Source organism: Betta splendens, chromosome 8, assembly GCF_900634795.4.
Source record: "Betta splendens chromosome 8, fBetSpl5.4, whole genome shotgun sequence".
Lineage (NCBI taxonomy): Eukaryota > Metazoa > Chordata > Actinopteri > Anabantiformes > Osphronemidae > Betta > Betta splendens.
In genome coordinates, this window is record NC_040888.2 from 13,185,889 (window position 1) to 13,212,919 (window position 27,031).

Below are 27,031 nucleotides of genomic sequence, written 5' to 3' on the forward strand. Positions count from 1 at the left end.
TACAACTCTAGATTTTTTTAATACATTACTGGATGAGCAGCTATTTCTGAAGAGGACATAGAGCTGAGGTCTTGCTTCATAAGAGAAGTTGAAGAGTTCATAGAACCCACCTGGCCAGAGGATCAGGTTGTGAGGAGTGTATTTTATGTCTTATTTTGCATGCTCGTGTCATGCATACAGTACTTGCCTCCAGGAAGCCACAACTCAGTATCATAGCATCACTCACAAGACAGGAACTGCACAGGAAAAGCTCGTTTCGCGCACGCTCATAATCTGATGCTGGTACGATAGCTTGACGTTTCTCAGTACTTTCTCATCACTGTAGCAACGTGATTAATTTGTAAACGAGCGAGAGTTCTAGCTGAAATAGCAGCAGCGACAGTGTAGCGCCATCTGCTGGAGAAACAGGCACATGGACGTATGCAGCATTAAAAACTTTATACTTTATACAGCAATAGTTTGACAGTCATGCATCTTTATACAGAAATTAAAAAGGACTACACATAAGAAAATATGTTAATAATAAGTTAATTTAAATCTGTTTACTTCAGATTAATACAAAAAATAAATGTACATCATTTAATGAGCATAATCAAACTTCAAGCTATTTAAAAATTGTACAGGTACTTTTAATTATTTCGTAATTAAAAACACAAAGTGCTACATCTTTTACTGATCCATGCATCAAGATTTGAACTGTTTAGATTTTTTAGACCCTGCAGACAGAGTGACAGAGCAGGTGGGTTGACCAGCTCGTGTGAAAAGGTTAATGCTAAAAGAAACAATATTCAAAATAACTTGTAGCCATGACAATCCTCAGTGAAACGTTCTCCAGGAACCACATGTTAGTGGCCCCAAGTGGACACATCCTACAACAACAGGGAGCATGGAGCTATGCATTCAGCAAGGTAGACAAAATCCAGTTGGGCTAATAAAAGATGAGTTGAAAAAATGAATAGATAATCTGAAAATGGTTGATTGGCCCTGCCTCCATAGCAGATGGGTGTCAGTGGGAGTTACCAGACCAGAGCAGTAGTGCATGTAGTTTCCAGAAATAAAGCAAGGGCTGAAAGATTATAATATTTTAGCACTTTAAAAAGTATCACTTCTTCTTTGTTTATCTTGGTGAAACGCTGAGTGAATTAGTTTCTGTTTTGTTATCAGTCATCTTTATAAAAGTTTCGGGATGATTCCTCATAAAGCGTCTGGAAACCAAATCCTTGTGCTTCCACTCGTGTCCCTTGTTTCAGTCAAGTGAGGAGTTGTTGCTTATGACTTTTCTCTTACGCTGTGTTACCAAGTCATAGAAAGGGTCCTTAGTGATGCTGGCCCTGAGAAAGGAATACGGACAATGAACTCATCAAGAACACCAGAATAAATGATTATCATACAGTATGTTGGTCTGTAAAACAATTACAGAAAATAGTGAAAATATATCTGGACCCCACAAACATAACAGAACTAAACTCAAATCACTGTAGTTCATTTTCCCCTGAGGCTGAACAGTGATGCCATAGAGTTGATCCCATTGGTTGTGTGACCAACAGCCATCGCTGTCAGTGTATTTGGAAGATTCTAAATAACAGAATGTATAAACAAGCCTAAAGCGTAATGGGGGGAAGCAGCTAACCTGCCTCTGTCTTCGTCAGACTGTTGCCAGGAAACTGGGTGAGACTCACCTTGACACCTCACTGGGCCTGGTCAGGAAATAGCTTGGCACATTCCAGTAATGATACTGTACTGCAGTTAGTTAGTTACTTAGTTACCGCTGCGCGTCCTCCCGCGTGATCAGTTCTCACCTGATGGCATCTATCCAGTTGTCCCGCTCCTCCGCGGTGGCTGCGTTCAGCCTGTAGGACTGGTGTTTGCCCTGCACCACTCTGCCTTTGTTCTCCGTCTTGCAGGCCTTGATTTTTTGTCCTTTCGGGTTGTATAACTCCAAACAATTCTATTCAAAGACACGCACACGCACACACACACACACACACACACACACACACACACACACACACACACACACACACACACACACACACACACACACACACACACACATTCCCCATCAGAGCGTCCATATGCTTTTTTCTGTCAGCCTTGTGACTCACTGTTGCAGACACTTGTGTTAGAAATTCATTTAGCAGCTGCTGTGTGATTCATTAAGTTCTGTGCCAACACGAAATGTGAACAACAATTCTCCACACACACTGATAAAAGTTAATGGCGGCGTACCGATTTGCCCGTGTCTTGGAGCTTCCTCACACACAGGTTCTCGAGGGGAATAATGCCAATTGGATCTTTATCCTGGGGGAGGAGATGAGTACGAGAGGCAGCCTGAAGCTTCCAGCAACCAAAACATAATTAATTAGCAGGTTCAGGTTCTTGTTGTGTACTTACTGTTGTGTATTCAAAGTAGTACAGGCAGCTGTCTGTCAGAATAAACCACCTCCTCTTCCAGGTTTTAATCCGACCACCTTTAAAAAAATAAAGAAGCCATGAACTTCTGTAATAAACAGCAATGAGTCCTGCTGTTGTCCTGAAATCACCTCAGGCGTCACCTCACCCATTTTGAGGAGCCAGCCCTCTCTGTCTGGGTTAAAAAACGTCAGCGTGAGGTCGTTCCCGTCATCCTCTGGGATTTTAAATGGCTCACTGCGGATGCTCGCATACAGTTTCTGGAGGAGATTTAAAGGCAAGATGCAAACTGAATTATCGAATTGTCGTGAAAGCTGCTTTAGACAAATCACTACAACATTGCAAGAGAAGTCTAGAACATTTTAATGAAAGGTTGCCAGATGATAAAACTATAATTATTGTGATGAATCCTTTCTGAGAAATACCAGTCCTAATGTTTGAGCGTAATGTCATAAAATTATCTTAAGATAATTAAATATAAGAAGCTTCCAAAATCCAGAGAATTTGATGTTGAGTTAAAGTGGTTTGTTTTGATCACTCCCAGGATTGGCCTTAATTCTTTCTGGAGATGAAGTTTATTGTGATTCCAACGTTTTAGCCTAGACTGAAGCATCTATTGCGTGTTATCGGGGGAGTGCTAGACGTCAGACATTAGCATTTTGCTTAAGGCTCCTGCTGTGGCCTTGGGCAAAACACTGAGCCTTTGAATGAGCTACTACCTGAAGTGGCTCCATAACTTTAATCTATGCTTCATTTAGTTTATTAGTTTCTTGCATATTGTGATAGGACGTTAGTCAAACACGTGCTCTGATAGCAGCAGCTGACCGTGAGCAGCTCAGTGGGCAGGTCCTCGCCGTTGTTAATTCCTCTGTTCATGGAAATGAATCGCTGCAGGCTGGGTTTGTCTTTCACATTCGGGTTGTGGAGACTCGTGTTGAGCATGATGATGGCAAATGACAGGATGTAGCAGGTGTCTGTCACACACACACACACACACACACACACACACACACACACACACACACACACACACACACACACACACACACACACACACACACACACACACACACACACACACACAAACAAGAGTGTTCCTCAGCTGTGCATTATTATCACTGCTTCAGCTCCATAAATTGGACCCATTAAAAATAATAGGTTTCTGAGAATGTCGCCTGAGCAGAATCATTTACATTGAACTGCAATTGAAAATGTAATTGTGAAAACTAAAGGATAACAAAGGAACTAAAGGAAAAAGATTTGTTTTAAAAAAGGGCCACTTGTGTTTCAGAAGATTTTCTAGTTCAATTTAAAACTTCAAAATTAATTAAAAAGATGATGGTAAAACTTTTTGATGATGATGATGATGATGATGATGATGATGGGATGAGATGAGGGCTTTTATTTTTCATACCTGTTGACTGGAAGACCCCAGGATTACAGTCACAGTAGCGAGTTGCGAATGCCTCCATCATCCTGTCAATCTTCTGAGCTTCTCCCGGGAGACGAAAACTCCACAGAAACTGCCTGCGGGACGGCGGATAAAGAAAACACACACACACACTGAGTGTGGTGAACATGCAAAGAAAGGGGAATTTCTACATCATCTGAAAAACTGAGGTAAAGGTAAAACTGCTGCAACGCTTCATGCTTAGTTTCACCCTCTCTCGCCTGCAGAGGGTTGTTTTAGTGAGACAAACCTCAGCGCCTGCACCAGATTCAGATCTGAGAATTCGTGTAGGGCCACAAATGCTTTTAGTGTGTCTAGATGCATTTCCTCCCTGTGAGAAGAATTAAAATAGACATTAAAAACAGTGTGCATTCCATAAGAAGCTCACACATACAGGCCTCGGCCGTCTGAGAATTGTACCTCTCCCCTAAGAAGTTGCCGATGGCCGTCTTGTTCAGTCCTTCCTCTTTGTAAAGGAACTCGGCCACAGACGCCGCTTGCCACTCCAGCAGGTTGTTCTCCACCAGGTAATGCACCCCCTGCAGCAAAAACCACACGTCACAGCTGCCGGAACGGTGCATGAAGAGCGGGAGCGTGTGCATGTTCACACATAGAACGGGGGCGATTAGACTGAAACACTGGAGCAAAAAGCGTGTTTGTGTGTTTCTGTTTTGATAATCCTGAAAACGTCACGTCATGGAACACAGTTTTTTACTTCTACCTTGGAGTCTCTGTGGACATGATAAGATTAATATTGCGTGGTGTTATTGCTCAATCTCACGACGATTAGAGCAAGATCTTCAAAATATGACCTTTCATTATGAGTGGACACTCTTCTTCTCTTCAAGTTCATTCCACTTAAAAACCACCCTTAACTGCAAGACGTCCTGAAGCTTGTCAGTCGCCCACGGAGTGCGGAGCAGTCGCAGGGCGAGCGACTCGACTGAAGCCGAGCGCAGAGAAGCAGGAAGATTGAAAATACAGAGGTCGCTGTGGTGAAGTGGCGCCTCTGCCCCACTTCAGGGAACAGGATGTGGTTGTTCTCGCTACTGCTCCTCTGTGTCTGCAGCATTTGCACGTCTGCAGACACACATGCACGCACACACGCACGCACGCACGCACGCACGCACACACACGCACACAGACACGCACACACACACGTGCACGCACACACACACGCACACACACATGCACGCACACACGCACGCACACACACACACATAGGCAGGTAACGCTGATTCCACCATAAATAGGGACCTTACAGGTAAAAACTCAAGTTTGACTGTTCATGGACAAATGTGGAGCACATGCTCACCTTTTTGGGATCCATGTTAAATTTCTTTTTCCCGCGTAAGAATTTTCTGTTCCTCACCACATTTTTACTGCAAAAATAATTTTAATGAAAAGTCATAAGAATGATAATAGTAATTGTGTGAACATCAAATAAAATGACATACATAAAGCTTTACTTCTTAAAGCCTCTTACACAGTTTTTGGGAAAACTTTGACTAATATTTGATAACTTGGGACAAATTGTTAACTATCTACCGTAAATGCTTATCATGTAAAATTCTTAAGCTGGAGTTCTTTAATGACTTCCTCAGTGTCACTTACTGTATCAGGGGGTTTGAGGGTTTACTAAGAAACTGTATTCGTCATTCCAGTAAAGACAGTTATGTATTTTGAAATTCAGCATTTTAACATCACAGCCTATGTGTGCTCACTTAACATTATCACCCTCTAAAAGCAGCGACACAAACCACAGGAAGTCCACACGCACCGGTTCTCAAAACGTCACAAGAGCGTTTCTCCCCAAGTCATGCTCTTGCTCGATTACAGCGACCTTAAAGTCATTATACATGACAGCGTGGCCACACTAACACCCCTCTACATGAACCTGTGGCATGACTTGCTGTATAAATAAAACTTATACAAAACTTTGTGTCCAAACCTAAGCATAACAAAGACAAAAGATCCCCTCCACTGCTGCTGTGAACAGAGCAGGCGTGGGATCAAGTATGAGATATGAGATGCTGACACTTGAGATAAACTACTGCAGAAGTTTTGTGCATCTCACAAAACATTCTTCAACACTGAAGTCTGGCTTTTCTTCCATATCTAGGATCCTCTCTGATGCCTTAACAGAAAAGTAGCTACTAGTTTCAATAAAGATATAAAAAAGTTATATAAATTAATACAATTGATTATTAAATTATTAGTGTATTAATAAAATAATTTGAATATTATTATATTGCAGTAACAGTTCTTTCTTGAACTTCAGTTGCCATTGCTCATCTACATGACCTCATCTGACCGGGAGTCATGTGAGGGCTGTTTACAGTCAGCTCAGTGACCCTGGAGAGCTCTGCATCCTTCTAGTTAAACCTGAAAACATAATTACGAACCACTAATTTGTGTGAATGTAAAAGAAATTTAAATCACGGCGCTCTCTCACTCAAACAAAGCAGATTGTCAGTGGAGGCTGCACCAGTGTCACGCTGTCCTTAAAGCCCGCTCATACTCACTTCTGCTCCTTCGCCTCAGGGCTGTGGATTTCGGACACGCGGCGATTCGCCGCCGGCCGCAGCTTCTGTGAAAGGGAGCGGAGAAAGAAAGGGCTGTGACGTAAGCCTGGGATCAAGGCTCGTTATGACATCACCGGCTCGGCGCGATGTGACTCAGGGCCACTTTCTCACCTCCGCCGTTGTCAAGTAACCTTCACATTCTTTACATGAAAGACAGTGAATGGAGCGGCTTTGTGTGCGAGGCTGTCAGGAGTGGGTGCACAGAGGAGAATAGCGAGGCTTTTTAGTGTGGGACCTTGAAGAGCTCTAGTCACCAGTACCTGAGCATCATCCAGCAGCTCGGCGTGGACGCCTTCACCGTCGTGCCTCATCTCGGCCGCAGTGAAGCTCAGAGGAACTGGGACAAGAAAGAATCGCCAACAGGGCGGCTCAGTTTGGTGACAGAACTGTCCTCACATACTCCTTCGCACCTACTCTCCCTCTCACATTCACAGACCAGCATCACAAGTTAGAGGAAAGCGCCATAAATGAGGAGAAACGGCCTGAAAACACAGTTTCCCTGAGCTCTGGTTTTGTAAACGTTTTTACATTTGTTTCATAAACCAGTTGTTGAGTTCTGCAGGTCTAAAACAATAGAAACAATAACACGGCTCTGGATTGGTTGTTATAGATAAGTAAAAAGATGACAAGCAAACACATATGTCAGCCAATGTCTAACATCACATCGCTCTGCATCAGAGCCATTCTTGTGATTAAATTCTTTGTATCTTTCTAAATCGGTTGGTTCTACACAAACACACACGCATATATATTCTGTATACACACACACACACTGTGCACTGTGCATGGATTGTAAGAGAACTTTTGTGCATTGGCAGCATTTTAAGTTTGCTCCATGAACTTAACCCCAAAAATGATTTGACTACAAACAGTCTCCTAACAAACCTTTCTGTTTTAAGTCAGACTAATAATTAAAAGTGAATAAGTGCCTACCTTTGCCCCACAGGAAGCTGTCTCTCTTGCGTATAGCCATGTTGTTGCCGGCGCTGAGCGACAGTGCGGCTGTACAGGAAGTCGACTCAGTCAGAGTGAAAAGGGGCCAGCGCTGCCATTCTCTCCTCAGCGGTTCTTCCTCCGTTTCCGATGGCAGCCGCATCAAGACGTTAGCGTGATGCGTTGCTCTGGGTAGCAAAAATGAGACCCAAAAAACCTGTACAAATTAAAAAATTGGATTAATTCAAAAAAACAGTCATTTTAAAATGTTTTGTTTTGCTTCAAAAAAAAAACAAAAACAAGAAATGTAATATCACTGATTAGGAGACATCCCCCACTTAAAGTCAGTGGAGGCCTTGATTCGGCTTCAGAGGCGAGTGCTGCCCCAAACAGCAAACACACATAAAGCTCTGCTGTTACACAGACTCTTACTGTGCCAACAAACGGACCTTCTCAGCCTTTTCCAGCCTGGCGGCTGCTGACACCTCATTAGTCGGAAACAAGTCCTGTATTCTGTTAGGACTTTTTAAAAAGAAGCTATTTTTACACACTGCTGTACACAAAGCCTTTTTATTAACCAGGAGGAATTGGTTTCAGCAACCGTTTAAGCGAACTAATGATTGAATGCAGCAGAGCAATATATGTATGACTGAGTCATAATAATCTGGTGTGTGTCCATGGTAATGAGGGAAAAGTCACCAAGTTCAACTGTGTGACTCATTGATGGGGGTTTAAATAGCTGCAAAAATAGAACTTCACCGTATAGAAAAAATAAATATTCTGCCGTGAACATATAAAATAGCTGTAAGTGGGATCGAGTCCTGGACAAAGAACAGACGCTTTTGTTTATTTTACAGTATGGATTCATTACACTCATTTTGTAATCGCAAACACAAAATAATGCGACAAAGAAGCACACGCTCAGAGAGGTGAGTGGAGAAAGGACCCCAGCATCAGCCTCCTGCAGCGAAGGGCTGGAGAAAATCTGCTCCACAATCTAATATTTCTTCTCATATCGCCCTTTTTCTACAAATGAAGAGCAAACAAACACATTCATCTGATACACTGTGTGCATTATCTTTACTGTTTTTTCCAGGTTACTGAAGTACTATACGTGTCGTTGTTTTGCTTTGTCCTGTTATTGAGGTAAAACATTTAACATCAGATGCTATGATAGAAGAGGTGTAACTGTCCGTTTAAGTTTACTCATCAACTTCAGTTTCAAGGAAAATTTGTCACACAAATAAGAAACCTGAACCAATGGTTTGACATTGCAAGTCATCAAATGTGCTTGTGTTACTTCCTTAAACTCAGTCACATAGGGTAAATGTAAAACGGCATGGGTCAGGATGAGTGGGTCACTTCTAAAATAGTCTGCACAAGCCAGTTGTGTAATGTCCTGTAAAATGGTGCGATTCACGCTGACACCAACTTTCCAGTTGGAACTAAGTTCACTTGTACGTTCATGGATTTAATTCACTATAAGTGCTTGATTAAGACATGTATTGCTATTGGGGAGTTACAGGCACATTCCAGTCCTCATGACTTTATACAGTAGTATAAACTGTTATAGGTTCTATCCCTCCACAGTGCATTCGTTGTCCTCTAAAGCAGAGGTGTCCAACTCATTTTAGCTCAAGCTACATTCAGCAAAGTCTATTCCTACTGTAAGTGGGCCGAACCGTTAAAATCCCGCTATATATAACTTAAAAACATTTTTTTTGTTATAATATGATAAACATGAAACAGGACATGGTGTCCAAAAGCCCAATATCACTAGTAATCATAAAACACCTCAAGTTATTTGAAAATTCTAAGGAAAAAGAACACACAACGCCTCAGTGATTCACAAAAGTAGATCACAGATCACAGAACTATATCAGGGTGTCTCATGCAGCACTTTAAATTGGGTTACATAGTTTAGTGGACTCCTAATACCTGGCATCTTTCAGATTTCACCTTTTTTCACCAGATTTTCACCATTTTCAAGCTTTGTTTATTTATGCTCATTACAGAAAAAAAACTTGCTCACAAAGATATGTGCTTCCTGTCGTTGTAGCTGTCATCTGCATCAACTCCACAAACTCTTCTGTGATGTGTCATGAACTCCACGGATGAAAATGACCAGTTGTGCTACATCTGTAATGTCCGTGCTTTATCACTTGCAAATGAAACCGCACTAAATGACTTTACTTTTGCTTCCAGTGTCCACATCCACTGAAAGATCGGGAATCCTGTCTGCAATGGTTTCTTGACAGGCTGATATTGGCACGCAGTCTCCGCTTCCTTCATCATGTATGCAACACCCGCCAGCAGTTCATTCACCTTCTGTCTTCTCCGCTGTCCTTGAGTTGTCATACACTATTTGTCGGCATGAAGACTCACATAGTGGCGACGAAGGTTATATTCCTTCAGCACTGCAACATGCTGGGAGCCTTCACATTCACTTCCGTGAATAAATAGGATGATGACCATTTTTCTTGGAACACTCTGCGTCCACTTTCCTTTGAGACATACTGGGGCTGTTAGTCGCTATTATTGAATGGGCTGACTAGACTGGTTCTGCAATCAGAGGGGCCTGAGACGGAGCCTGCAGTTAAGGGACAACTGGATAATTACCCGACAAAAAGAAACTCAAAAGATTCAACACTCACAAATATCACTGAGAGAAACAAGTAGGAAACTACACGGAACTCTGAGGTCAACCTCCCAAAATGACAAAATAAACAAATGAAGACTGAAAGAAACACAAATCAGCTGCAAACACATAAAACACCCATTTAATCGAATTAGTAAAATAAAATGGTTTAGACTCTGCAAAGCCACAAATGAAGAAATACAAAACCTACAAATTCACTGTGGAGAGACCAAATTGAGCACTAAACAACATCACGGGCCCAATGTCCCAACATCAGCATTCATATAAAGTAAACATGCAGTAGTTTGTGATAGAATCGCAAGAAGAATTGGAAATTTAAAACCAGTGGTTGATCACTGTGCAGCTCCAAACTTCGTCAGGCAAATCAAGTTCGTCCGCGGCTCCAGCAGCTGTAGCAACGAGTCTCACACTTTGTCAGAGGGAATAAGTGTTTACTCTGGACCCAGCGCTGAAGTCGCAGGTGCATTAAATGAGCTGGAGGACAGGGAAGATTGTTCTCTGTGCTGGTAATGGAGGCACCATTCATGTTAATTTGTGTGGTTTAGAGTCTCGGCTGTGTGCTAAGTGTTTAGATATGTCACCAGGCCCCAGCATCAGAAACCCTTTGCTCCCTTCCACATCCAACATGCCAACACCTGACACCGTCCCTCGTCTGAAACTTTGGCTTGCAATGCGTTTCAAAATCTTTTTAAGGTCCTAGGGCTTTATTCAGTTGCCATAGTAACCTGATATCCATAATGCAAATGCTGCCTTGTCACATTACAGACCTTCAGGTAACAAATGCCGCCTCTAGTTGCAGCAGGAGAATGAAGGGAGGGTGGTCGGTGGTTCCATCTTCCTCCCATTCACTACATTCTTATTGGTGGTGCTGTCTCCACAGACCTTTCTGCTAAAAGAATTCACAAGCCCTCAGCGTTCAAAGCCTGTAAATCAATAGTCACAATTTAACACCTTCAGATCTAATTCTGAGTGTAATCAGACCTCAATCTGTCACTCTGAGCACAGAGCTTGCTTTTGTGGAGTTTGTCTGCTGATTGGTGACATTGATGCCGGCTTACCTGACGATGGGAATGATACCAGCATCACCCCATTCTGATGGGAATAGCTTAAATGTGGATGGGACGTGGAGGAATCAGCACCATGGACAGGGCCTGTGAAGGGAATAGTGTTCACACATGAATCAATTATCATCATGTGTTAATTTATACGTTATAGATTCAGAAAACAGCAAAAGGTCTCTGTGCAGATATTTGGACATAATGTTATTCTCTCACTTGGTGCTGAAATGCAAATTCTGAGGAAAGAAAAGCTCATGGAATGGTACAAAAACGCTGGGGCCACCGAGAGTGACTCAGATGGAGCTGAGCTGCCAGAATCTGTGGTTGACCATCAGCCATTAATTGTGCTTCATACCCTCAGTAGCTTTGATGAAGGACAGAAGATGATGAATTCTTGATGCAAATTTGTTCATTAAAAGTAGATGGAATTTAAATCGAAGTTATTTTCATCACTTAAACTTTCCGTCATTTGTCTTTAACTCAACCGACTCATGTTTATTATTCAAACTGCTTTAAAAAAATCATTTAACACAACTGATAGATTCATTGCTGAAGGTTATATATGATGATTTTGTGTCAAACAATCTATGTAGAAATGCGTACACGTCCAGTGCAATAATGACTCACCATCTTTTAATTTCATACAAACCTTGAAGCGAGTGTTGTTGGCAGAGGGAGGCCTTCATCAACTGGATGCTTCACGACAGACAGAAATAGTCTTGACACACTGAAAACAATCACACGGCGTCTGTTGACTGTAAACACTCATTCACAGGGAGAAGTGCTAAATGCCCCCAAACTCCTCCTCGGATGCGGCTGCTTGATGAATGGCTGCATTTCAATTGCTCCAGACTCAGATTAGAACATTACAACATGTCAGGACTGCGAGGAATGTTTAAAAAATATAAACTGTCTTTAGCATGTTGTAATGTGCTGCTTTGAAGACATCAGTGCATCAGGTTTTTAAATTCATGCATTAATTAGATTTAGTCATTGAAAAATAAAAAACTAAATGTTTTGGTGTTTTAGGTGAAAGTGTTCCTTAGCTTGAACAATCTGATGAATGTATTAGAAGAACATGGAGTATGTTTCACCTGAGCTTTACTCGCTGTTTTGTCTGCTGCCTGGTGGCTACTGTAGAGTCTTGATAATCTGCTTTGGAGTAGCAAAGATATCTTTTACAGAAAAGGCCAAAGTGGGAACATAGAGGAGCCAAAAACATCTTGAACCAGTGAACCAGCTCAACTTAACTACAAAAATACAAACAACACGTCATTGACACTTTCGTGTCATTTTAGCCCTACAGTTACCATGGTTACAGGCTTTTCTCCCATCTACTTTGAGGTTAGCGGGTTTTTTGTGTTTGTGCCCTAACATTAAAGCCGTTTTGTATGTTGTGAGAAGCAATTATATTTCATGTAGAAAGATTATCTGCTCACATCATTCGAACAGAAAACGTCACCTTATTTTACTTCTGCCTTCGAGTTACCCGGGGGGGGAGGGGGAGGTTAGGGCAGCTGCAGAAGTTCAGCAAGTTCACAGACGCCCTCTGCTCTGACACATCAAAGCCGTAACACTCTTAGACATCATTAGGTTAATGTATTCCGATGGTTTTCAATTCGCCACTGAAGTGATGTTGCGCTTTTGCTCCAAAGATAAGACAGAAAAGAAGGACACTTGAGGTGCGTTGGGACGATTAAAGCGCAGCTGAAAACGGCAGCTCCTCCCTGGGACAGTGCTTCTCAGTGGAATAATTTCATACTTTTAATACAGAAGTTGCATGAATCATACAAAAATACTTTTAAAAGTGAGCACCTCATACACTGAAGCATTCTGATTCTATTTAAGTAGAAGTATTTGCTTGTGAGGGTGTTTTCACACCTTTTAACATACTACAGCATGTGCTAAAACAATTTACAGGAAGTAGTAACTAAACAGCATCATATTAGACTTTGCTAAAGTGTTTGAGCATCATTGTAAAAGGACATTCTGGCAATTATCTTACTCCAAACTCTGAAATATTATAAAACAGCTCTCAAAACTCCATGTCTCAAAATGAAGATTAACATTAACCACATCAACTCAATTCACTACGACGACCAAAGCCCCTAAAGATGGACGACAGTGAACTGCACATAATTGTTTCTGCATCAAAGGCCCCGCACTGGACGTAATTAATGCGAGGACCTGGCCGTACACACTCTGAAGGCCGCACAAAAAGGGGGCTGGAGTCCACGGAGAGTTTCTGGCTGATTTACCGCTGGCAGCGAACAAAGAAGCTCGGCCGTATCTGAGCAAAACATGCGACCAAACGCTGTGCAGCTCATTTCTAAACACAAAACAAAGCAAGGGAAGGAAGCCGCATTGTTGTTCCAAGACATGTGGCCAAAACTTTTGTTTTTATTTCAAACTGATCTTGCTTTAGAAGTTTTCCATATGAATGAATGATTGCTGGTGGTTAAGAAGCACTAATCACAATGTAAGACTATATAATGTTAGGGAATATGACACTGAACATGTCTCAATCAAAAGATGCAGATATAAAACTGCTTTTATCTGCGTGTTCGTTCGCTCGGAGCTGCTCGTCTCACTTTGTGACGTTTTGAGGCCTCTCTGTGCCAAAAGACGAATTAACACCAAGGAGGAAATAAATGAGTCTAAGAGGCAGCGTCGCGAAGGTGGCGGCGTGAAAAGGGAGCACTTATCTAATCGCAGGAGCAGCTGGTTGCTGTCAGAGCGGATGAAAGCAGTATGGGAAGCGGCTTTACTTTGTCATTTAGGGGCGAGAGCGATAAACATCAGCATCGGCGAGCACTACAAGATATAATGATGAGGATGATGCTATTTTCACATGTGACACAGCAAGAGGATTTAAGATTCAATGAAAGGACTTGATTTATGTTTTATGTTTTATGTATATACGACTGCTTATAACCAGACGGCACCAGTGGGTAATGTGTAAAGGTACTGTAGAAAGACTTTTCAGGTGATGTACAGTCACACCTACAGTTCAGATCATTTGGAGTCTCCATGAACTGGACCTTAAGGCTTCGGGCGATGGAAGGAGGCATCAGTCCAGCTGTGACCCGCTGTGCCTTGATCACAATCTGACCTGTTCCTTCAGTCTACGCAGAAAGTATCCGAGAGTTTGCTCTGCACTCAGACGTGTATCCAGACAGAAAACATATTTCTGGGCTTTGTCTGGTTATTGTCCTTATTTGAATTAAAGTAGAATTTAAAGTCATGGTGGAAAGCCGCAGACAGGAGAGGACTTTGCCCCAGTGCTTTGCTTCTTTTTCCCATCTTTTTGCTTAAAGAAATGAATTAGTGCCTCCATGAGCTCTGCATGACTCACACCCCCAGTGTGAATAGGCGCTATTGGAATGGTTTGGTGTTTGGAAAATGAACTTCTAATCCAGAGTTAAATGAAAGAACACTGATTAGCAAAGAGCAGAAACAACAGGGACGAGCCTCACCCACTGTTCAGCAGACATCTCTATTAAAATGGTAAACTACTATCTTTTAAATAAGTTATTTCTTTGAATTAAATAAAATTAATTTTGAAGATACAGGTTCATTAAACTTCATTAGAAAACCTGTTCCACATTTCTTTCAGGCCTCGTTCTAGCGGCCAGAGAACGTCTGAAGTGTCGTCACTGGAGACCTAATCGACTGCAGGAAACAAGCTGCTGGTCCGGATGTCTGATCAGGCCTCCTCTTCTGTGTCCACCCCGCTCAGAGAGGTCAAAGGTCAGGGACCACTGTCTAGAAGCTGGTGGGCGGTTTCTTACTGAATCACTTCTCAGCAGGCGGGACTTTAGTCGACCTTTGAGCGCAAACGCTCAACTGTCTCACTTAGGTTATTGATTTTTTTCTTTTTCCTGCTCAGTAAAAGCAGCAGTCGTGGAACAGGTTTTTGGATCCTTCACTGTAAAAGCTCAGAATGCAAAAATACTATTATTGTTATTATTTGAAATCCTTGTTAAGGCAAACAACATGAACGGGAGATGCAAAAGACCGTAGGGCAGTTCAAAGACCCGTCTCAGATTGTCTCATTAGGATCTTTTTCTGTCCTGAATCCATGTTGGCCCACGCCTCATCATTCTTGTCTGACTCATCCTTATTGAACTGCAAAGTATGGTGAAAAAGAGCATCTCCCACCTAAAGATGTGACGCTTAGTTAGAGATGGGGGACGGGGGGTGCTAGTGTTAGGTGACAGCCTTACTGCTGTTATATGTAATAATCTCCCACATATGGTACCAATAGCCCCCCCCCCATATAATACACAGTCATAATACACAGAGGAGTTAACACAAGCAGTTTAGTACAGTCTCTCTCTCTCTCTCTCACACACACACACACACACACACACACACACACACACACACACACACACACACACATGCATACTGCATAAACTCTGTTGCAGCAACAGATGGCTGATAGTCCCTGTTGTCATTTTAACAGCAGACTGCAGACTTTGGAGGTAGATCATCAGTCAGGGAGACGTCTGACAATCTGATCAGATCACATCTATCAGAAGCACAAATATTGAACACCCAGGGCTGAATCAGAGGAAGGAACATGCTCTCGTATACATATAAATGGAAAGTTTCTTCCCGTAATCCAGTTTTATTGCCACACATTACAAAACAAAGTTTGTCAGTAGTCGTTAATCTCCAGCACCAGAGAATCTGTCCAAACTGATGAAACTAAGGTGATCGCATCCAACTCTCTGCTGATCACCTTGTTCAGGTGTGTCAGTTAGCTGCTGATTGACTGAACACACCTGGTCAGGTGATCAGGGACAGTTAGAAAACCAGCAGGACTGTGGCTCTCCAGGATCTGGGTTGAACCCCCCTGACTTAGAGGATGTGGGTCTGATCACAGTTAAAGATAGAATGAAGTCATAGAAGCTCAGACCACGGCTATTTACTGCTGGTCTCATAATGCCTCCAACTGCTTTGAATGTGATTGCCCAATATGTTCCATGAACTTTCCAAAAGATAATGGCACATTAACCACATCTTTGTGGCCAACGCGGGTTGCATAGTTGTCAGTTGTATCAAACTGCTATCAGTGCTATCAAACAAAAAAAGTAAATAAACTGTTCTTTAATGTGTTTTAATGCTCTTTACAGAAGAACTGTTCTTTTATCAAACAACCATTTCGTTGATTCTCTCTCTCTCTCCCTCCCTCTGTCTCTCTCTCCCTCCCTCTCGCTCTCACACACACACACACACACACACACACACACACACACACACACACACACACACACACACACACACACACACAAACGCACACACAAACACACATACTGAGACTGTGCACACAGTGGGAATGAGTTCACACACACCAGGCTATAGGATTTTAACACCTCCTACTTGACTGTGTGCGGCAGGCTGAGCTGTTACCTAGTTACAAGCCAGAGACCTGCGCTACTGTTATAATGTAGCGTCGCTGACTCTCAGCGTATCAGTCGGTCCGGGAGCAGACGGAGGAGAAACTCAGCGAGAAAACACACACAGAGCAGGGGAGCAGACTGTTTCACAGCCGAGGATGAAAATGCAACGCATCCTGACGGGGAATAGGTGAAGGGAAGCGGCTCCTCTCGCGTTGTTTCAGCACCACAGCCTAAAGCATTGGACGAGACCGGGCTGTGAGAGAGAAAAGTCCGCGTGGAAAGGTAAGTTGAAAGAGTCGCTCATTTAATAGTGGGACTGTTATTAATTCACTGCATTTGTATCCTCTCTAAACTTTTGACAGGGAACTGGCAGGTGAGGGCTTCTAGCCTTAACACCTATACTGTACCTAATAGATGGATGACTTAATCGACTTTAAATATCTGCACATTGAAAATATAAAAAAACTAATGTATAATTTCATGAATAGCATTTATCAGGAAACTGTTATTAATATGTCTGCATCATGCTTTGGTCTCTTCTCAGTCATCTTGGTTCTCATTGTACATAGTATTATACTTATTAGGTTTTGTGTTATTATATTATACAACTAAAATAGTTTTTTGTTCCTTAAACAAATCTAAATAAGCTTTAATAGGTTTGAAGGTTGGTGCCTGTTTCCATGAGTCACATGCGCCTCACAGTGAAATATAACTAAATATTGGCATAGTAACCTAATCTGTGTTCACTCTTAGTGTGTGTGTGTGTGTGTGTGTGTGTGTGTGTGTGTGTGTGTGTGTGTGTGTGTGTGTGTGTGTGTGTGTGTGTGTGTGTGTGTGTGTAGGCATGCATAATGCATATATTAAAGTAAAAGGTGACAGCTATGATGGATTACCTGTGGTTAATTTGGTGGCTACGCATTTGTTCAGTGTGTTCAGTTGCTCTGACTGTATCTCATGTGTAACAAGCAGAACAACAGGTCAGTTTCTATTTTAGGTCGTGCAGGTTTGGTGAAATGTTCAAGGGCACTCTGGCAGAGAACAGGGCTGTAGTGCGACTCTCACTTTAGCCACCTCCACATGTACATGCAGTCACTTCGCCATCACCAGGTTACTGTGAAGCTTCTGCAGCAGCGATCTAATCACAGTCTAAAGGAAGGAAGAGCGTTTTCTGCCTAGACTGGAAGACAGGCTTTTTAATTTAGATATGTGATAACAGATCATAATAATACATCTGTTGAGGCGTCATCCAGATTGAGGTAGATGACATGAATAAAATCAGAATAATCACCACAGTGTTATATAAATGTCTTAATCAATAATCTCTTATTTTTTTATTGTAAATCCATGATTATACCACATTTAACTTGTATTTCCTTTATACTTAACAATTTAAATAATGCTTTAAAACCAATATTGATGCAAAGGTAATCTGTGTTCCTGTACAAATTACACAAAAATATGAGAATTTATATGTATTCATGTGTTCCAAGGCAGGATTATTCCATCACCTGTCACAAAACGAGGCAAGCACAAAGGTAAAGCTGTAATCACACACAGTCACAGTAGCCAGAGGTGGGAACTTAATCAGTGCAATCACAGCATTTCAGGCCAAATTGGTTTGTAGCAAAGCTAAGTTCAGCTGATTAATCATCACGTCATATGTAGGTTTATACACTAAAACCTAAAATGCACCGAAGGGAGACAATGTGAGCATCATTAAACATCGGCTGTTCTAAGAAAAATCTTGATAAATGTGAATAGTACCACGAACATCAGAACCGACTCATTCAAAGCCTTTAGGTTGTTGAGAATAAAGAGCCACGGTTGAAAAAATCTATTAGGAGGCTCTCAGTCAGGCAGATACGCATTTAATTTCTCTCTGTTGGTGTTTAACCTTGCGCTGCAGCCGCTACATTAATCGGGCGGCAATCAATTCGGTGCCAAGATGAAAATGTTACTACTCAGATTGCTGTCGTGACCTTTGCGTAAATGAGACTCAGACACATGAGAGTGATGCGCTAAACCGCCGTCACACTCACTCGACGCGGAGAGCGATGCGTGTCCTGTTATCAAGAAGAAACAGTGACGGATGCATTGGTTGCTATTTGCTGCGATGAGCAGGACGAGTCCGATAAAAGAGTCGTGAAGCGCTTGAAATGAGGCTCCGACTCAGACGGCAGGCGTTAGTCGCTGAGCCCTGGACGAGAAGCCCACTTCACTTTCCCAAAGTGTCAGCAGGACTGCGGCGGCACAGCCCCCTCAGGACGGCGGGCTCCCCGTCGCGCCTCGCAGCGAGGAGGGGCCGGGGACGTAACGCCGCGGCTGCTAAGGATTCATCGATCAACATGCAGAGCCGCGTTCATGGTTTATTCAACGGCCGAATAATGTCCGGAATGGATTTGTTGGGCACCTGTGATATTCAGCGGCATGCCCACGCGCGCAGGCCACACACACACACACACACACACATACACGTGTATGCAATTAGGGTCGCCACATCCACAGCAGGACCCCCATCGCCTGGAAAGTGAAAGGTCATACGTGGACTAACGGTTTAACTAAATGCCCCCTCGTGTTCACACGGAGGTGTTGAACCAACGAAACACAAAAGGTGATGAACATGGAGGCTGTGTGTAACCATGTCACGACAGCGGAGCCCGGGATACTGACCTCGGTAGACACTCAGGGCTCGGCCTGGTGCCGAGTTGTGTTGTTGTTGTTGTTGTTGTTCTGCTGCTGACATGAACACGCGTGTGTTTACATGCTATCACGCTAGTTATTTTCCAGAGCACGTGACGTCATGAAGTACTGTACTGTCAAGTAGCTGCCACTCACACTGGGGGACGTCATTACAGCACTCTAAGCTCGGGGGAGCAGTGAACGCCACATAATAAAATCGACACCACCATTTGCACAGTGGCTTTTGGAGCTTCGTAACTTTTCTGGCATTTTTGCTGAGTAGCTTGTTGCTAGCGCTACTAACAGGAAAGGATTTCAGCTTAGCCGTGAGAAGTATTACTGTGTTGCTATGGTTATTTCCAGATTAATGCACCTTCCGCATTGTAATTAATCTTCTGACTCGTATTATGTTGGAGGTGGGCTGATATGTGATATTAGGCACAGCTGCTAACAAGTGAGCTGTATTTTCCGTGCTCATGGCCCCAAATTAGCTCATTACAACCAAAATACATGGTATTTAAATGCGTGGTATGTTTCCCAGTACTTATATTTGTTTCTAAATGTAGCGCTGTGTTTTTCTGTTCTCCAGGCCACACTCAGTGTTATCACTTGGCAAGCTGCTGCACATTCACTCTGCTTTCAAGAGGCGACAACAAAAGAAAAGCTACACAAATATACTATTCAAACAACTCTGCCAGTGTCCTCAACCATGACCGTGAGCTGGGCTCACACACACTTGTGTCAAGTGTGAGTTTAGCCCTTTGTTTGAAGGTTTGAAGTTTGAGAAGCTGTGCTAGTTTGTAGTTTCAATTAGAACCAGCTTTTGCTTGTAGTGTCTCCTTTTGAAATGTAGTCTCATAAAGAGGCAAAGACAGGACTCAAATACTTCACATTTCTACTAAAGGTCCCATATTGTACAAAATCCACTTTTTAGACATTCTGGTACTATTCTTCACCTCGTCAACATAGACCAGGACCTTTTCTCACCCCATCACAGGGTCCTCCTTTGTCTGAAGTCGTCGTTGGTTGGCCGTTACCACGACAACAAGAAGGAGGCTGTGACCTGACCTCCCCTACGTCATACGCACTCTGAGGTGTGGGCATCACACCTCATTAGCATAGCATAAGAGCAGCTTGGGCCGATGGAGGCGATCTAACTTTATTTTGGTACAAAAATTGACAGACGACTTCTTCAGATGTACAGATCCAACATTCCTCAGCTTTCAAAGAGCATCACAGAAGTCCAGTGAATAAACGTAGCACACACACAGTTCAGAACCAACGGTGGTAACGTGTGTTACATGACAGTCGGGATGACGAGGCTCCTTCCTGAAATACTCTGAACCTTTCAAGCTCTCCAGCTGTTGCAGACTCTGACCTTTGTGACGGATGCTCAGCGGTGCAGCTGCACTCGACAGCTAGGATGTTGGCATTTCCGCTCCTGCGGTGAGCTGTGACAGAAACAATGATTCCCTCACCTGTGTTTACCGTCAGGAGATGTGCGCCAGTTGAAGGTGAACTTGAATTTATTTAGGCGCATTTTTGAAAGGGCCACTTTAAAACAATCAGCGTTGCAAAAAGGATTTTCTATTTTAAAGAACCCCTGCAGAGGTCCAGCCTGTTCCTGAACTGGTGATAGCTAAGCTCTAGCTCAGATATTAGCATCCATTCTCCAGAGTCGGAACGTTCAAACCTAATTCAGTCCACTGAGCAACGTCGCCACTCAAAGCGACCTCTAGCACCGACCGATGTGTGGGACTCACACTCATGTGATGAGTGGTATGATACTCATGGCAGCTGGCAGGATCTTATTACTCATAAGAGTAATTTACTGCAGGTTGGTTGTGAATATGAAGCCATGAAGGTGTTTGTAGTTAGTAAAGTTACATCAGTTCCCAGTATGAAAACCCGCTCTGCAGCTCATCTGTCACTTCCACAGGGACGTTTAGATAAGGCAATAAGGCAGCTTTCACCTTCAGCAGCACTGATAGCGGCACGTTTGTTTGCTCACACTGAGCCGCTCACAGTTATGTTGTTTCATACATGGCTGTTTTATGTTCGAGCGATCAGAACTGTCCATGGGATCCACATGTTGATGCAGATCTGGAACTGACAAACCTTAAGTTTAACTCAACCTAATCATCGGTTGGTTCTATGAAATGAAAATAAGCTGTCAGTCGCTGTAAAGCTCATTTGGTACGTTATAAGTTGCCTCCTGCAGTGAATCAGTGAATAAATCAATTCAAAAAGAAGTGCGTCACCAGAGACAGTTACAGCAGAAGCACCGAGTCCTTGACGCAGCCCAGACGTCGAGTAGTCAACAACATCCGCCTTCAACTCAAACATAGATCATCTGTCATTTCAGCCAGTGCCTCCTGTTATTTCTCCCAGCGACAGCCTCCGGTTGCGCATGCGGAGCGGAGCATCGCAACGAGCCACTGATCCCGCTGCTCGCTCTGGTTTCACGTGAGATCATGCGGCTGTCTCGCCTCCCGTCGTCCGAACAAAAGGACGGCAGACGAGGAGGCGCGTGGACGGGAGGATGCCCGCTGCCGGTGTCCCGGCAGCGGCTCAGCCTCAATTCACAAACTGAATGGATTTAAGTCTGAAAGGCCCGAAAGGTCTCGACTGAATGTGGTGATTAATGAGGGGGGAATCAAATATGACAAATACAATGTAGAGATCAGAACGCCTTCAGGGCTTTGGAGATAAACAACGTGGACGAGGAGCTTGGCAAACAGATTTTTCAAAGGTATCACAGCTGTGGGGAATATAAACTAATATGAAGGCTTCTCCACAATAAAGCTTTGACTGAAGGACATTGTTTTAATTTAGCTGTAGAACCCAACAGCAGGAAAATGACTCACAATCAATTTGACTGCATGACAACTGTGTGTTTAAAGTAGGAGTGAGGATGTAGAGCTCTATTCACCCAAACGGCTTCTTAAATTCAACTGAACAACGCAGCTTTAGTTCGGATTTACTCTGAACAGCTAAATTAAAAACATTGATCTCCATTCATGGATCTCACCAGATATAACGTTCCCTGACGTAAGGGGGCAGGAGGGACAGATTTTGGAGAGGTGTCCATCGCTCTGTGAGGCAGCGTGACTCACACAATTACTAACAGTAGAAGGGAAATTAAATTTGAGCCATTAAGAAATGCAAAGGAGCTTCTCAAAGAACGTTTTCATCCTGCTGTGTAGGAGATTGTAGCCAAATAACCTGTTGACAGACATTTAAGGCAGGTCAACGCCGGCTCGATCTGAGCTGATGCTGTTTTATTGTATTATCACTGAGGAGGCGTCAGGGACTTTGCTGTTTTCCTCCTTTCCGGCCGCTTGCTGCCATTTATTTGGTTTTCATTTGATTTACGACACGGGGCCCCGGGTTTCCTCGCTCTCCGGTTTCCATGGCGCTCAAAATTGGAGCATTCCACGTGAAATATCCATAATCACTGTAGGAACTCCAGATATTGAAAAATGATGAATGTGAGTGGAATCAACGAAATAAAGACGACGCCTCTGTACGTTTTTTGCTTTTTGGAGTTTCAGGTACTTTTTTCAAGTCTCCTGTGTCTTTTTAGGTTGAGCTCAAAGCAAAGGGCAGAGATTGAATGGCTTTTTATAGACTGCAGCTGTTGCTGCAGAGGTGACTATAAGCTTTCATTCAATTTGTTTGATGAGCTGCACCAGCAAGCTCGGGGCACATCTGTGCTGTTCTTACGGCCCATTTTCCGAAAAGCAACATCAGGCAGTTCGTTTAAAAAAAAAAAAGAAGCCCAATATCTTTCTGTCACGCTTCTCATGAGGCCTTGATTTTGATCGCAGACTGAACACTGTTCAGTGCAGCTTTGTCGGTAACGAAGGGTGAAATGAAATGTGAAGCCTCCACATGCTTTCATGCTGCTTGTGTGACACCACCTCAGATGTGATCTTCTATATGTTTAAGAATGTTCCCAAGACGCTTCCTGCTGAAGGTGACTCAGTGTGAAACACGAGCCAAGTGCGGTGAAAAGCTCAGCTCTGCTCGCGTGTGCGTGTCCTCGATGGGAAGCTGTTCCCAGACACCAGTTCGGTGCTGGGCCGGCATCGCATAATGAAATGTCAGGGCTCATTATCACACATGGGTGTGAACCGCCTGTGTTTAAACTGGCCGTTCTGTCAGTTTATAGCTGCCGCGGCCACATTGGCCCACTATCAAACATCCATCTTCATCCTAATTAGACTCGCTTCCTGTCTGAGTCACCGTCTCACCTTCATCTCCATTCCACCTGCTTTTTGTTTTTCTATCTTATCTTAACCCATTTCCTGCGCATCTCGGTGTAAACCAGTCAAACCAGTCATTAGCAACAGTGGCCTAATAAACGGGGGATGTGCAGGGATGGAGCCTCTACTCAAGGGTCACGTCTCTCACCTCATCCTCGCTGGGTGAAGCTTATCGGTGCCGTGTAGTTCCTGCACAAATGTCTTTTTACTTCCTATTTTTCAGTTTAGACAGACTTAAAATAGAAACTTAAAATAGAAATGTGACGAATTTCTTTTCTCCCAACAGAACAGATGGGTGCAAGCTGAGACAGCAGAAGGACAAAGCAAGAGGCGCGCCGCTCGCGGGTGACATGTCGCTTCCTGGACTGGAGATGACAGATGAGATGTGGGAAAACAGCAGCTCCGCCAGCCCCACGCCCGGCCCCCCGCTGTTTCTGCTCATGCTCAACCACAGCGACCTGAACGAGACGCTGTTCAACTCCACCAACTCCACCGTCCCTGACGTCCCTTCGGGTCCCAGCGTGGCGGGGATCCTCATCCCACTCATCTACATCATTGTTTGTATCATCGGTCTGGGCGGGAACACCTTAGTCATCCACATAGTGCTGCACTACTCGAAGATAGAATCGGTGACCAACATCTACATCCTGAACTTAGCCATCGCCGACGAGCTCTTCATGCTGGGCCTGCCCTTCCTGGCAGTGCAGAACACCCTGCAGACGTGGCCCTTTGGCTCCTTCATGTGCCGCCTGGTCATGACCGTCGACTCCATCAACCAGTTCACCAGCATCTTCTGCCTCACGGTGATGAGCATCGACCGCTACCTCGCCGTGGTCCACCCCATTCGCTCCTCCAAGTGGCGGCGCCCCCAGGTGGCCAAGGTGGTGAACGGCACCGTGTGGGCCCTGTCGTTCCTCGTGGTGCTGCCGGTGGTGATCTTTGCCAACATCCAGAAGATGGGAGGCATGTGCAACATCGCCTGGCCTCAGCCGGCCAACATCTGGCAGGCGGCTTTCATCATCTACACCTCCACCGTGGGATTCTTCTGCCCCCTTCTGATCATCTGCCTCTGCTACCTGCTCATTGTCTTCAAGATTCGCAGCTCGGGCAAAAAGGTCCACGCCACCTCAACCAAGAGGAGGAAGTCAGAGCGGAAGGTCACGCGCATGGTGGTGATTGTGGTGGCCGTGTTTGTCTTCTGCTGGCTGCCTTTCTACGCCCTGAACATCATCAACCTGCTGGTGTCCCTCCCCCCGGAGTACAAGGGCCTTTATTACTTCGTGGTGGTGCTGGGCTACGCCAACAGCTGCGCCAACCCCATCGTCTACGGCTTCCTGTCGGACAACTTCAAGAGGGGCTTCCGCAAGGCGCTGTGCCGCTCCACGAGGAGGGTGGAGAACCACGACCCCATGGAGCGCCAGCAGCAGCAGGACGAGGGCCGGAGGGCGCTCATGCCCCGGGAGAGCCTGAGGCGGGTGATCCGGGACGAAGAGGACGACGACGAGGAGGATGTCTCCGAAATGACTCAGATCTACAGAATCGCCCAGAACGGCAACAGCGGCTTCCAGCCGGAGAGCTCGCAGCCGCTGTTCTCCGAGAAGGGCGCCGCCCCGGGAGCGAGGGATCTGCCCTCGCCGGACGCCAAGGACAAAGCAGAGGAGGCGAGGGGGAGCGATGCGGCCAACGGGGCCACGCTGACGGTCCCCTTGCTTCTCAACGGGGCCAGAAATGGCAGCGTTAAAACCTTGCCGGAGGAAAACACGGAGCAGAGCACGTCGCTGGAGATCAGTTACTTATAATGTGATACATGGACAACAATGCGTTGGTCATGATGGGAAACCCTGGTGGGGAACTTTAAGACCAGACCTTTAAGATGTTTGTTTAGCATTGGAAGCAGTTGCTAGTCCATTAGCAGCAGGTGTAACGTGTACAGTTCGGCACGGCTAAATGTACAGATCTGTGCCTTTACTCAACATTCTAATGTGTCTTGTTTATCGTCGTGTTCTCTTTATGTCATAATGTAACAAATGCTGCCTCAAGGTTGGCTGTAGTGAAAATAGGTTACAAATAAATGCATACAGTAGAGAGATGACTGTTTTTTCTGTGCTCACAGGCCTTTGAATACCAACATTTTGACTGTCAGTGAATTTTCGTGGTTAAAAGGATTTGCAGCTATTTTTACAGGCAGATCAAAAGTCTAGTGATTGTTCTTTGTGATGTTTGTCCGACGTGGATGCCACAGGACCTGATCAGCTGTAGCAAGTAATAAAGAGAAAACGTCTTCTAACCCAGCGTGTCCTACTGATGTCTGAGCTCAGTGATTTCTCATGTGTGTAATGTCAAGGAGGGCTTAAACTTAGAATTGTCTCAGCTTCAAAGGAGCGCTCGACGGCCGAGTGGGTACGACATGGATTAAACAGGATGAAGCAGCTGGAGCTTAAGTTTATAGGTTTATAGGAAAATAGGTTTATAACACTGATAAATATTCCCTGCTAATTATTTTAATGCACTGTAAACATTATTTCAGTGAAGACATTATTTCAGTGAACACAGACTAAATCACAGGATTTGTGTTGGTGTCTATGGTTAAATCAGTGTTTTTAGCTTTTCTACCCCCCCATTCCTTAGTAACTGATTTGCTGCTTGATTCATTTTTATGTTTCTCATATCTTGATTCTCAATTTCAACTTGCCTTCATCCGTTTGATTAGAGAAACTAAACGCTGCCGGAGTTTCACTCGACCACTACAGCAGCTGCTGTAGCTGATTAAAAACTAAGCAATTAAATTTATAAATACAGCGAACTAAAATGTCTGTCACTCACTTCCACAGCTGCCTTTTAACCTTCTTTGCCTCCTGTGCAGCTGTTTCCACCGTATCTGGCCATGAGGGCTCGCAGGCCTGGCTCATTTAAAGGCTGCTAATGACTGCTAATAAACCTCCATTTACACATAGGTTAGGATTACCTTCATAGCAGCCCTGCTGCTGTACAGGTCCCAGCGATGGCCTTCAGTGACACGTGTCACTTAACTTTTGAAACCTGACATGTAATACGCCGCTAGATGTGCTTTTTTGTTCCTGTGCTTTTTATGTCTCCTTCATTCATCATAAACGCGCTGCTCATTCATGGGCACACGCTCCGACAGCATGCAGAAGCAGCGGCGTTGTCATTATCTGGCTGCAAAGACAGTGAAACAGTGTTACTGTGCTGCTGCCACTGCTTTCCACTGGTCTCCAGCCCACACGCCCACTCACGCCCTTCTGGAAAGACTCCAGCAGGAGCATGAAGCCATCATTAAAGGCACATTAAAAAGGGATTTACCTTTCTGATAGTTTATTTGCCAGGCCCCTGGGGCTTTGTGGCTTGATGAGAGCGCAGATTAGCTGGGAAGGGCGGTGTGTGCGTTTGCTCCTCTGTTTACTAGTGTCGCTGCTTGTGTGTGTGTTGGGCTATAAATATTCCTGTTTGGAGCTGCGTGATCCTCGGCTTCTCCCAGCGATAACCCACCTGCGCTTACTGTACACGCACAAGTCATAGTCGGTTGATGCATCCGCCGGTGGCATCGTTATGACTCAGTGT

General features: G+C 44.2%; 2 protein-coding genes and 1 long non-coding RNA gene across 4 annotated transcripts; 1 reads left to right on the forward strand and 2 right to left on the reverse strand.

Moving 5' to 3' along the window:
• Window positions 1-423: 423 nt before the first annotated feature.
• Window positions 424-7,861, reverse strand: LOC114861038 (cytohesin-4-like). 2 transcript variants are annotated; one of them, XM_029160014.3, is made up of 13 exons: window positions 7,381-7,861; window positions 6,708-6,784; window positions 6,388-6,452; window positions 5,178-5,244; window positions 4,283-4,401; window positions 4,113-4,193; window positions 3,827-3,939; window positions 3,238-3,386; window positions 2,561-2,672; window positions 2,395-2,471; window positions 2,230-2,301; window positions 1,800-1,948; window positions 424-1,331 (listed from the first exon to the last, which is right to left on the reverse strand). In XM_029160014.3, exons 1-13 carry the CDS (start codon window positions 7,541-7,543, stop codon window positions 1,247-1,249), a joined length of 1,329 nt encoding a protein of 442 aa, XP_029015847.1. In that variant the 5' UTR covers window positions 7,544-7,861; the 3' UTR covers window positions 424-1,246. The 2 variants fall into 2 exon arrangements, with proteins under 2 accessions (XP_029015847.1, XP_040927878.1); XM_041071944.2 differs by lacking the exons at window positions 6,708-6,784; window positions 7,381-7,861 and having other exon boundaries at window positions 4,283-4,942; window positions 6,388-6,455.
• A 1,971-nt stretch (window positions 7,862-9,832) lies between these two features.
• Window positions 9,833-12,372, reverse strand: LOC129604476 (uncharacterized). Its single transcript, XR_008695383.1, has 4 exons — window positions 12,192-12,372; window positions 11,747-11,824; window positions 11,098-11,190; window positions 9,833-10,962 (listed from the first exon to the last, which is right to left on the reverse strand). It is a non-coding gene; the product is annotated as an uncharacterized LOC129604476 (long non-coding RNA).
• Window positions 12,373-16,468: 4,096 nt separating this feature from the next.
• sstr3 (somatostatin receptor 3) lies at window positions 16,469-25,744 on the forward strand. Its single transcript, XM_029160025.3, has 2 exons — window positions 16,469-16,787; window positions 23,739-25,744. Exon 2 carries the CDS (start codon window positions 23,803-23,805, stop codon window positions 25,249-25,251), a length of 1,449 nt encoding a protein of 482 aa, XP_029015858.1. The 5' UTR covers window positions 16,469-16,787; window positions 23,739-23,802; the 3' UTR covers window positions 25,252-25,744.
• Window positions 25,745-27,031: the final 1,287 nt, after the last annotated feature.

Coding starts and splice junctions, on each gene's coding strand:
- LOC114861038 (XM_029160014.3), bottom strand. CDS start 7,543: ATGCGGCTGCCATCGGAAACGGAGGAAGAACCGCTGAGGAGAGAATGG. Junction 3,387..3,826: donor TGGGGTCTTCCAGTCAACAG/GTATGAAAAATA, acceptor TGTGTGTGACAG/ACACCTGCTACATCCTGTCA. Junction 2,302..2,394: donor ACTACTTTGAATACACAACA/GTAAGTACACAA, acceptor CTCCTCCCCCAG/GATAAAGATCCAATTGGCAT.
- sstr3 (XM_029160025.3), top strand. CDS start 23,803: ATGTCGCTTCCTGGACTGGAGATGACAGATGAGATGTGGGAAAACAGC.